The 13,177-nt window shown below is 37.9% G+C and overlaps 1 protein-coding gene across 1 annotated transcript in view; it reads right to left on the bottom strand.

The window, feature by feature from the left end:
• The window catches only part of NCKAP5 (NCK associated protein 5), a gene marked incomplete at its 5' end in the record, with an annotated part of 361,891 nt that overhangs the window by 111,959 nt on the left and 236,755 nt on the right, over positions 1-13,177 (bottom strand). The window contains one exon of the mRNA XM_084264849.1: positions 12,436-12,585. Within this exon, the coding sequence (XP_084120975.1) occupies positions 12,436-12,585 (150 nt within the window). The remainder of the gene's footprint in view (positions 1-12,435; positions 12,586-13,177) is intronic.

Raw genomic sequence — 13,177 nt, 5'->3', positions numbered from 1 at the left:
GGCCTTGGGGCCAGCCCACTGTTTCTTTTTCATGGAATTGGAAGAGGAACTCTAACTGCTGCTGGGTTTAACTAGAGCTCAGTCAAAGTAAACTCCCCAAAATGGATACAAAGTGGGTGTCAGGTCCCAGGCATCTTGGCTCTTAGGATCTGCTCCTGTTACACTGCACTGCTTGCTAAGGTAGACATATGATTATAACAGGGTATCTTCAGGTCCCAAAGTAATAGTGACAGACCTACGGAAGTCATCTGCTAGGGCAAAAACATATCCCATAATAGTAAAGAAAAAGGATTATTGGGAAGAGTTTTCCCTACATAACAGACATGTGCCAAAGGCATTTTTTTAGTTGGATAATTTTACAGTTTTGTACTTCATAAAAAGAGAAACTATGAAGCTACAGAAACATACATATTAAAGCCAGCTACATGGAAAAGAAATATTTTAATTATATATTAATTATTACTGTGCAATACTAAATACTTTGCAGTTATTTATTAAATATGCTCTTCAGAATATAAAATTTATCTCAGATTTTGTTGTTTGTACTTAGTAAACTACATCCCTGCAAGGTCCAAGAAAAGCCTCTGACTACACACTTTGGGAGAATGTAGCAACCTGGAAAAGTTCTTAAAGCAACAGGCTTTGGATGACAATAACGGTCTCATATGGAACCCACATTTAAGCCAAAGCCTATGTGTTTCAGTGGTGCTCCAGTAAGAAGCCCAGGCATGAAAAGCACAGCACCAGCAACCAACAGTCCAGCTCTGGCCTACATAATGAGTCCAACTCACAAAAAGCACAGCTCAAGTGCAGCCACCAGAACTGCACTCACCTTCACATGTCCAACTTTGATAGCCAAATACACTAACACTAGCATGAAACACGAGGAAATGTTGCTGTTATCTTATTCCAAGCTGCTATTCAAGAGCAGTATCAGTGATTAATCGATTGGCCTAAAGGGAAAATGCAGAGAAAAGAACAAAAATAAATCAATGTATGAAATACTATGCAATGTGATATATACTTAGGATCGATGACATTATTGCCCTGTCAGATTGGCCTGCAACTGGGAAATGTTCCTGCCTGACAGAGGTCACTATCAGGGCAAATCAGAAGCTTAAAAACATCAGAGGTTCTCATCTCTTCTTTCTATCCAATTTCTTTGTGAAAAACACAGGTTTTGCCTAATACTAGCAAGTTCTTTTTTCCAATGAACTAAGAATACCTGGTTTTACCCATCTAACTGGGTAAAATTATGAATAGTTATATTTGATAAAAGGCAGCAGCCACTGGAATGGAAAAAAATGTTCTGCCACACCAGGAGGAAGAAACGAGCTGTTTCCTCAGCAGTGAAGTTATGTCACCCCCACACCAAGCAGGTCTGTGAGGACTGGCTAAAGCTGGCTCAGGCTGGTGATGATGTGCTGTTCTACTGGGGCTAAACAACTTGGTTTTCAAGAAGAGTGACTATTTTTCAAATGAAAATACAGCTACACTGTTTCTGCTATCTGAACTCTCTTGAGTGGCAGTATTGGTAATGGCAGTGAAAGTAAAAGGTTCAAATGCAATATAGGACTGAAGGAAATTAGGAGGGAGGAGGCAACAGGCTTTTCTCTGACCCATGTCTAAGGTCTAAAGAAGCAAACTCCGTAAGGTTTAAAAGAAGAAAAAGAAGCTCTTAGGAGGCAAGTAAGGAGAAACTTGATTTGGTTCAGCCAAGAGATATGCTAACCAAGTCTTTCAGCAGAGAGATGCAATATAATAAAAACATTTAAGTCTTTCTATCTAAATGCATGTCTTACACAATATGCAACCCTCAGACCCATTTCTTCATCTTACCTGAAGCTGCTGCTGCAACAACTTTACAGAGGACTTTGTCTAGCAAAGTAAGAAACAGAAGTACTCTTTTTCTTACAGTTTACCAAAAACCTGAATGACAAACCTAGGAATACTTTTTTTTTCCTCTTTTCAAAAGAACTTTTTCCTGAAGAACTTAAACATTAAGACTCAGAGCATTTTAAAACCTGAAGGATTATTCTGGAGGAACTGACCAGAACTGACTGAAGACAAGGAAATCTGCAGGCTTAGTAAAGAGAAACTGTTATACTTACTGAGAATTTCTCTTCTCCAAGTCTTGGCCTTGTATGGGTTTGTACTAACCAGAAGAGGAATAAGAAAATGCATGAATCACAAAGAGGAATGGGCAGTGTCACCACATGTGACCATGGAAGGCAGGATACTTATCACAGGTATTCCTGTGGGAAGGGAAGAACCTCTGCCCTCTAGATGGCATTATGTGCCTGCATATCCCTGATGAAGTGGAGAGCCCTGCCAGGCTACCTAGCTGTTTCCCCACCTGCACAGGAAAGATGGGCACACACATTAAAAAGATCAGATGGCAGTTCTTGGTCTCGACGGGAGGGTGACAGCTGCACACTGCTGAATGGCAGAACAGAGGCCATCCTGGGGCAGAGACCCTGTTTTAGCTGTTTGATGTGGGAAGCAGAGGAAAGGTGTTCAACCAGAGATGAAACAGAATGGAGGATCTCCCTGATCCCATATGGGGAAAGGCAACTTGCCACTGGAGGCACAGGCAATTATTAAAAAATCCCCTCTCCTTAGACGTGGCATTTAACAGTACTACAGATCCTAACCAAACAAATGTTCATGTATACATGCATGTCAGTATCCATGTCCATACATACAGGGTTGTACTGTACCCATGTATAGCTGTTTTGATGATAAACTGAAATGATACAATAAGTGAGTCACCAGGATCCATCAGCAAAAATCAGTGTCAAGCAGAAAGGACTGAAGTCAGGCTATTCTGCACTTGATTTATCTATTCTCTTTACATATTTATAACTAATCTTAAAATCTGTGCTTGTCACCATGACAGATTAAGCAGATTTAAAAGTAATCGTTTGAGTATTTTCTGCTGTGGACTATTAAAGTGGCTGCATAATAAAGCCAGTGAATATTCAATTTCATGACCAGGTTAATCATATGGATTACACACGTGTGGTTAAACGTATGGCCAACGCAAGAGCCAAGACCTTTACATGCTACAAGTCAGCACAGCCCCAGTAATCCGAGCAATCTGAGCGGAACTACACCCACTCAGGATCCCAGCATAACCTCCCATTCTGTATTCCTACAAGATGAACAAAGAATTAAGAAAAAGTGCATCACCATACAGACCTCGTTACCATTTCATCGTTTTCCAAGGCCAGTAAAGAGAAATGAGAGAAATTATTTTGGCATGTAGAAGTTGTAAGGACTTCAGCTCTAACAGCTGAGGTAAATTAATTGGGATTTCCTATGCAGCCAGCAGAGAATGTCCACAGAATAGGAGGATTTTCTTAATAAAATTAGTTTGACGTGAGCGGCAGCTACTTATTTAGTTTAGGAACTATACAACTGGCATTACTGTCAGCCAAATTGCATATATTAGTATGTAGATTAAAAATAAAAGGTGTAATTCTAAAATCTCTGTCACACAGAATCCTTCCTGTGAAAGAAGTGCCACTGTGAGCAATGAGAAAGCTCACGGAAAGCGCTTGTGCAAACCAGGCCCAGACTGCATACCTGGTAGAAACTATTTTAAAAAACCCAACTGAGCCTCCCCCTCTAAAATGACAGATGTGTTGGGATAAACACTGGCACCCAGATCTATAACACACCGTTGGAAAATCTCATTTCATTCAGTGGGGAAAGTGAATTTTCAATTGTACCACATGCCTGATTGCTAAAAAAGGTAAGTTACATTATCCACTGATTATGTGCAAGAAGGCACTACACATGGAGAGAAGGGCACTGAAAAACTATCATTATTTAAATTATAAAAGTCAGACTGAAATATCAGACTCCTTCACTGCAGCCTAGCAAGGACTCTCTGCGGAAAACGGTTAACATTTATTTCGACAGAGAAAATCTGACAGGTTTAATAAAACCAAGACGATTTTCCTTGACTTCTGTGACTTACCTTTTCTTCACTGACTACATCTATTTCACAGACCTTCTGGCACCAAATCATTATTCTTGTAGCCATATTCAATACTTTGAACTATTTAAAGAGCATTTGTTATGTCAGCCAAGTGGTACATAACTGTGAGAAAAGAGCCATTGTACTGGAATTCGTTATATCATAGAAAAAAAGAGAATTTTTAACCTGCTTTTATAATAAATACATACATTTGGTTGTGTTAAATGGACATTAAGAGCTTATCTCTGTTCTCCTTACTCTTTCTGTAAAAATTTCAGACCTCAATATATTACCTTGAGGATCCTATAGTTTACCTAAAATTTTCACAATTGCACACATCATAATTTAGGAAAAAAAAATCAAGGCTAAATATTAATGTGAATTAAAAATTGCATATTAAAAATATTTCTTCCACCTGAAAGATGTTGGATTCACTGCCCTGGAAAAGGATATTATATGTTATTTTACCTTGAGAATGTAAGATCAGGAACAGTATAACCTGCTCACTCTGCCTTTCCAGTGTGCATTGTACCTCACTTGGATAGACTGATTTGTGTGATAACAGCACTGAATAATCTGATGCTAGAAAGCTAGGAATTTTCATTAAAACCTAAACTGACTGCATGAGCAGGCTGAAGGAGAAACATTCTGGTATGCAGCAAAATTCCCTTTATAAAGGTAGTTGATGGGGTATAACATGAAGTCACACTTAAAACAATTAAACACAGTTTTAAAATTTAATAGGAATGGAACACTACTTGGAGCATACTGTGTTCAGCTCTTCAATGAATTACCAAATGTTGACATATTATTGTTTCCTGGGTATTTCATATCAGAAAGCAGAGAGCTGATCTGAAAGTTTTTACCTTGTCAACATGTGCCAAAAACCCAGAAGCTCAGCGTGTTGTGACCCAAAACGTTTAACTTCTGAACCGCTGCTGTGGTGCTCCATAGAAGATGCAATTCAATATTCTTTTTTTTTCCCTAGACTTAGTTAGAAAGGAAAACAATACCATCTGTTACTCAGACTTAAATTCCCAGGAGGCACCATGGCTGATTTTAGAAACCATGTATTTTCAGCTTTCATGGCACTGAATAGTCAGGAAAATGCAGCTATGCGTGGTCTCCTCCATGTCTCTTCAACCAGTCATGGAGGCAATGACTTTAGGTACAGACCCACTTGTATTAAGGTGCTCTCCTCTTTGAGGAGACGGAACTGTTTGGTGGAACAGGGGATCAGCAGTCTCTCTCTCTAATGATAACAGTCAATGGTTACAGCAATGACAAAGAAACCAAATCTGAACAGCTCTTCCTACATTGAGTAGGCAGTGCTATTTTCAACATCCCTGAGTAAATTCATATCCTTACTAGATCATCTTGATTTCTGCATGCCAAGAAAGAAATTGCCGTGAATTTAGTCTGGCTTAGAAAAATAATGTAAAGGGAGAAGAAAAAAGAATAAAGTCCTTTTAGATCCTCAATATTTTACATGTCTACAAGAATTACATTCTCTTAAATACTTATCACTATGCACAGAGTTTTCTATCAGGTTTCATCTTCTATATGAAGATATTATATCTATTAACATCCCAACTGATAAGGTGCTTCTACCACTGAAATCTCTCAGGTTTCTGTGCCAGCCATGGAGAATGCAGCTTCATGCACTCCTGGGCAGCATGTAGGATGGGAAAGCCCCAGTGGAAGATCTGAACAGCAGGAGGGCATAAACTGGCAGGAGGGAGGGTACAAACATCTGGAAAGGAGGTGTGTTTAAAGGAGTGGATGAGGACACCTGGCAAGAGGAAAGCTCCCAGGAGAACAAAGGCAAGGGGAAACAGGTGACAGCCATGAGATTTGCTTTCAAAGAAACAATTGAGCCACTGAAGACCTACAGTAGAAGAGGTCAAGCATCAACAGATTACAGAATATATTCAGCTTGAAAGTACTTGCTTAGTTTTAATTTAAAATTTACTTAGTTACTGGGAAGTTAAAACTGTTTGCCAATATTATTACCAGCAAAGGGCTGGAATAAACTGGGCTGTTCTTGAAAGCAGTGATGCAATTCAATGCTGATTCATTATCAGCCACTGGACAAGTTTGGAAACCAGACTCCCCCTGCGTCATCGTCTGATCCCTGGCTATTAAAAAAAGAAATCATAAAACTAATTATAATAGTATCCCACTGAAAAGATTTAAAAGTAAAATAATCCAATGATTAGGATTAAGTAGGTTGGCCTTTGGTGACTAATCAGCATAATGAATCTAGTTATGTGGATGGCCAAGGTACTGAGCTAAGAAGAGGCTTCTGGCTGGATCAGATTAAGTAACAGTGGCTGGAACAAGACTGGCTGCTACAAATATTTAGAACATTGCTAAAAAATATGTAAAAGTTTGATGATTTTTCTGTGCATCTAGGTAAAGTGATTCCCATGTCCTAGAAGCCAAAGTGAAGCAGGTGACTTACAATAAACAAAAAGTTCTTCCTAACAATTATTTTCAGAAACTCTGGCTCTTTGCCCCTGCATCCTGAATGCATGGAAAATAAAATAATTGTTTAATTTTCTTACTATTTTACATTGTAATACATGGAATATGAGAAAATAAAAAAAGGGAAATTAACATAAGGGCAAAACAGAACCCACCAGCACCACACTTGAAGATTTCTTCTCACTCCAATCAAAGGAAATATGTACCCTCTCATATTTCTATTTTATCTTTTTATGGTTCCTTGATACCACGTCTGTATTCCTCTGCAGAGTAGTAAAAACATAATATGAGAAATACTTGACATACTTCCTCATTTGTTTAATGGTGATGATACAAGGGAAATTACCCTTCTAATATATTTGAACATTTAGCTTATTATCCTGAGTGAGTTTTCTCCCAAAGCTCAATTTATTAAAACAAAACACATCTTTCTATGATGAACTGCAAAGGGCAAGAGGGCAAAATTCTATAATTAAAATTAGAGTGGCTTCGTGACTCTTCCCCAGCAGATACTGCTGCTGCTGCAGCTTAGTTTCCTGAAACTTCCATTGAGTCTCACTCACCCGCAAGCAATGAGATTTTCACACATGAATTAGGCTTTTCATTTGGTAACATCAAGGTTACAATTTAATGCTACCCCAGTGGGTTGCTGTTTGGTGAAAAATGCAAGGTTGTGGGCAGTCTTCAATCAGTATTTGTTGAAGCCAGTGAAAATAGTGCTCATTGCAGAACTTCTGGGAGGGAAAACCAGGAGAACCACTTCCTTGCTCACAATGTTTACTTTCTTTTTAATGTAAATGCATTTTTATCAAGGCATTACTTGTACACCATTATAGTATAAGGTGGGCAAATCAGCTCTTCTGAAGAGTGGAAACTGCCCCCATGTAACCAAAACTCACAAATGGCCCATAACAGGGTGACAGCACATGGACTCATCTACAGATGGGAGTGGAATGGGACCACATGTGGTCGAATGAGGCATGTACATACAGTCATGGAACAGAACAGGTGCTAGCAAAATGATGTCCTATCCTAAACACAGCGACTACCTGTCCCATAGGAGCTGGACATTTGTCACAGAACAAGCATGGCACACAGATGTGGCAGTGTACATGCTGACTCCTGCCACACAGATCAATTCACAGGCCTCACAGGAGGGAGCACACCTTGCACTTTGCTTACATGAAAGACTGCCAGTGATCTCTGGGAAGAAGGGCTGTAGGTTCTTCAGAAATGCAGGTAAGAAGTCCAGCACAGAGAGGGTTAAATTGCTGGGGCAATTCAGACTCTCTTTTCCTGCAGAGTGGACCTAGGATCTATAGTTTAGATCTAACAGAGTGGTAACTCAGCATCTCAGAATTGGATGGATACATCTAGACTCAAAACCTTAATTCTGCCTCTTGTGTAACCTGTTTCCCTCTGTGCTTTCTGCATAAACTGCATAAACCTTCCCAGACTGAGGCAGGGCATCACAGCCCTCTCCTCTGAGTTGTTTCATGTCTTTGAGTCTGAGAATACATTCACATGGAAGATGCCAGAGGAAACCAGACAGCTTCCCAAGCTATTGACCTCATGCCACATTCTGACTCTTTATCTGGCTAGAGATGTATTCCAAAGCACAAAATAGATTAAAAAGACTGTGGAGGACATAGGAAAGCTGTAGCTGAGACAGGAACTGAATCCACCCTTCTTGAGTCTTCATCCAGTATCTTCTCACACTCCTCTTCCTTCTTGAGGAACCGAGTGTGTGAAAGCACCATAAAAAAACAAAAAAAAGAATTATGTATCTTACAGAGCATCTTTTTTTATTACTGGCACAGCAAAGGATTGTCCAAAACAACCTCCAGGAAGTACTCTTTGCTCAGCTAGTCCAGAACGGTCTCAGTCAGCTTACTTTCTTCATCACCAACCAAAAGCAAATACTTTCTAAGAAAGTTGCACTACTGCAGTTGCAAAGAAGGAAGTTCAGAAGAGCTGGAACATTTCAGAGAGTTAGACAGTTAATTCATACTGAATTACCCTCACTGCATAAATGTCTGTGCAAATGACAGACTTTAATAAGCCTTCAAAGCTGACACAGTATTTATCACTGATTAAATTTTTAAAATCAAAGTAACTATGGCTTTTACAGACATGTTTAGATTAAGACTGACACTAACTCAGTATATCAGTTTAATTCATTTGCAATTACGCAGGTGCTCGGGTAGCCCATATTTCAGTCATTTAAGGTCAAATTGGGGCAGAGAGCCCATAGCTCCATTTGGGATAACGAAGCCCTGGGACAGTCTTAAGGCCTTTACAGACACTGTTTTTCAAATCTAGAATATTCTCAGAGCTTTCATCTGAGCACTGTGATTGTGTAAACTCTTCTGGCTGGAAACAAGGAATAGTATCCAACAGTGAGACTCCATATAATACCTAACGTGCCCAGGAGAGCAAATTAAAGCTTTCTGAAAAATTTCCAACTTAATGCATATGACTTTGGAAATATAACATCATTGTTCTGCTGCAATTCTGTACATACCTACACAGACCTGAAAGTGCTGTACAAGGGTTGATGCATGTCCAGAATAAATGATATTTTTTCTACATTTCTGGCTACCATTAAAAAAAAAATAGAATAATTGCAATTCTTCTAGTGATGAAAGCAGATTAAAAAAATGAAATTCCACCAAGGAGTTGATACGTTATTGACTGTACTTCATTAGTATTTCTTTCTTGCTTTCTTTCTTTTTTTTTCAGTATTCCAAATGCACAGAGAAGTTATCAGAGAATTTTTTTTTTCTTTGTAAGAGTTCGAAGGCATTTGATCATAACTGCTGAAGTAAATTGGCATTTCAAGAGCAGCCAACTAAAAATGCTGAAGGCACAAAAGAGCTTTTGATATCCTGGAAATCACAATTAATTTCAACTACATAAAATAGGATACAAGATGGTATGAACCATTTGTTATTTGTCATCCACTGCGTTTGATTAGAAACGTATGGCATTTATCAGCCAGTAGAGTGGAAATAGAATTTGCTGTAAATGATAAGAGATGTTAAAAGATTATAGGTAAAGGGAGCAATGGGAGAATATGTATATTTATTTCTTATCAATGTATATGATAGCTTTCACTTTATTATACTGATTTGTATTGTTCAGACAGAAAATTCTAGGTTAAACAGAAGTTAGTAAAACCCAAAAAGTATTACAGAAATTATTTGGCAATACATTTGACAGCACTCAAGTGTAAGAAAAAAGAAATGTTAAACCCAACTCCACTGATATGAAAGACACTTAAAGTTTGCTGTGAAAATGAAGTCTCATACCTTTTTTATTTTACACTTAGATTTGATAATTTGTTGGTCCATATCCAATAGCTGAATATGACTACAGCTTTCCTCATATTGCCAGAAATTCCTGAAGAAAACTACCACTCACCACATAACCCCCCCTGCCAGTACCCCAGGACGAGAAGAAACAATTTATTTCATGCTGGAGCAGGAATTTTTTCCCATAGAGACGTTCAAAAGAAGGTAAATAATCTATTTTATTGCTTAGGTACTGGCTACTGCCATTTGTCCCAGTGCTGGGGAATAGCTTTTCTCTCTTGGTACTTCATTTACTTGAAACTTAGGGTGGATCCAACTTTCTTTGGTTTAATATGACCAGTCAAGACAAATTATTAACCAGAAAAACTTACGTGCTGAGCCTAAACTTACACCACTAGCTCAAACTTGTCCCTAGATATGCACTGTAACACACATTTATATACCCACATACACATATACATACATCTGGTCACTCATTTCAAGAGCTCACACTAGCAACAGAGCAATGGTAGGAAGGCAAGATGGACTAATTTTACAATGTTCTAACAGACTAGGCTACATCTTGGCAGGAGCTGCACTTGAGTAACAAATATGAAGAGATATTTAAAGATTTCTTAGAAGTGCTGATATTAACGAAATTATATTAATCAGCATTAACAGATTAGGTCCCAGATTTTGACTATTACTTTTACTAGACTCTGTTTACAGGCAGTCTTTGGATTTTGCAGTGCACAGATGGAGAACCAACTTCAGAAACTACTTTATTAGCCTTGCTGATTTCATTAATTGTGCACGACACTGTAACTCTAATCATATAAAGCAAGATTAAAGATTCTGACACCCACATCACTGGAACTAACAAACAGCAATTTTTTTCCCTTTCTATATAGACTAATAAAATATTTAGAATAATTACTCTGCAAATAGTCAAGGATTAGAACTGCTAATTGCATGTAAGTTAAAAAAAGTATGGCTCTTAATTAATAAACCATACAGCCTTTGACATTAAAATTTATAGTCTTCAAGAGAAAAATCAAGTGTAAGAATATATAATATTAAACAACACATAATTAACAACACTTTGTTTTCATTATCTTGGGCCACAATTAATGTTGGCCCTGCAGTTCATCTTTCTACTTTGATAGCTGCTCAGACGATTTATGTAGATTAATTCCTGAAGTATTGGCAGTCCCTATTATGTGTTTTTGAACAAGCCACTGCACAACACTGACATCAATGAGGAGACCTATTCACTGACCTCCCAGAACCAGATTCTGTTTGTCCATAATGTTATGTTATGTATCTGGGCAATTTGCCACAACTGATAAAGGTTGTGACATTATTGAACACCTTCCTATCAACTGAGGACATAAAGAACTGCAACTGTCATGCAGACTGATGAAGAATGAGGCAAAGCAAACACAAAGCATGTGCATTTGGAAATGAACGACCACAAGGAACCTCCAGTCATTCTCTAGTGACAGATTACAGTAAACTGTACATATATCAGAGTTCTATGTGCCTTCAAAATTTAGTATCCTGCTGGTTTTTTTCCTCAGGGAACAATTACCAAGTTAATTAATATTAAAAGTGTTTATTTTACACAGAGCCCAAGATTTTAATACAAAGACAAATTACAGAGACTGCCTATACCTGTCAGATTTTGTATTTAGATCCAAACATGATTTTAAGTGTTAATGCTTTACTTTTAACCAAGTCCTCGAGAATATAAAAAGAGTTCTCATTTGATCACAGTACAACTCAAAACACAAACTATGATGCAAAAGAGCCTTCACATTTAACCAAAAATGTATATGCCCAATGGTGAAGTCTTTGTTTACTGAGAAGCAAAGCACCACTAAGATCATCCTGAGGGATTCACTTATCCATACATATAACATTACATTGATGCTTGAATGGAAGAGAATGGAGGAAACACCTGGTAAGTTAAATATGCACCTTTGTACTCGTTCAAAATCACATTAAGATATGCAGAGACTTTTTTTTTTTTTTTCATATGCACTGGAACCCATGCTTCTATCAAAGAGCACAAAACAAGATCATACATATACTGGTTATAGTCTTACCTGCACCTTGTCCATGTTTGCCTAACAAAACATTAATACTTTTCCTCAAGTTAGGAATTACCACAGGGTGCACTATTTTGCAAGTCCTAATTTTCCAGAAATGCACTCAAAATGTAGAGTGTGCCATTCTCCATGTGGGCTATAATGAAACAGATTTTCCAAAATCTTACAGGAAAATAGACCTGAGCTAACTCTTCAAGTAAGTTGTACAACAATTAAAAGCTCAGCAATAAACTACAATGAAGCAACACTGGTAGTTTTAAAGTCACCTATAATAATTGACATAAAATCAGTAGAAACAATCTTTCTTATTAAATGGTCTCAACTGAATTAAAACAATGTATGAAGTTCTTTTTGAAGATATCCGATGCCCAACATTAGGGAGGGAACCTTTCAGTCATTCTAAGTTCCCTGCTCATCCATGGTAAATGAATCATAACAAAAATACCCCGTAGCACAAGTACAGGTGAACCATGAAAGATTAAATTTATACTGGTACCAATAAGTGAATGAGGCAGGGGGCAGGGTGGGCTTTTATGTGCGAAGCCGTTGTACTTCTTACCTCCAGAGCTTTCAAACGCTCCAATAGCAATTTTGTCTTTTCTTTTTCCTCTTCAGTGCTGTTGCTTTCACTCCTTGAATCTTCATCCACTGGTGTGTGAATTTTTTCCATGCCTTCTTTACATTTCCTACTGTCTTCTGACAGCTTTTCCTGAAACAATTTTTTAAAATGTCATTACTCACAGGTGGAAATGAAGTTGACTATGCAAATGTCTTCAACTCTCCCTTCTGTATGAATGAAAAAAAAAAGACAGAGCAAGTAGATAGTTGAGTGATTACAGTAAGAAATAAGTGGAGTCATAAAGGGTCTAGGAAACAGGCTGCTACGTCAATTCTGCAAAAGTGTACGCACAATTGAACTGCTACCTCTACTTAAGTTTTTTAAAAAGCAGAACTCATCATCTTTTTAATAAAATAACCTGCATTTTCTTTTGTAGAAGTTACCATGAAAATTGAGCATAACAGCTTTCACTGGAAGCATTCAGCAATTGAGATATAAAGCAACTCATAGAGGAAGAGCTAACATATGTTCATGCCTAATGTATTTCACCTTTCGTCATCTAGAGCTAATATTTGAATTACTAAATAATGGGCTGAGTACCAAGCCACAACTTGAATACTGATTTATGATCCACACCAGCACAGAACTGGAGAGAACACAGCAAATTTTTCAGAAGTGCCCCAGTGTATTACAAGTGAGACAGATTGGGTTGTTATTAGCTGATGCTGCCAAGTGGACTATT

The sequence above is a fragment of the Gallinula chloropus genome (genome assembly GCF_964237585.1).
Source record: "Gallinula chloropus genome assembly, chromosome: 5".
NCBI lineage: Eukaryota > Metazoa > Chordata > Aves > Gruiformes > Rallidae > Gallinula > Gallinula chloropus.
This window is presented reverse-complemented; position numbering and strand designations above follow the sequence as displayed.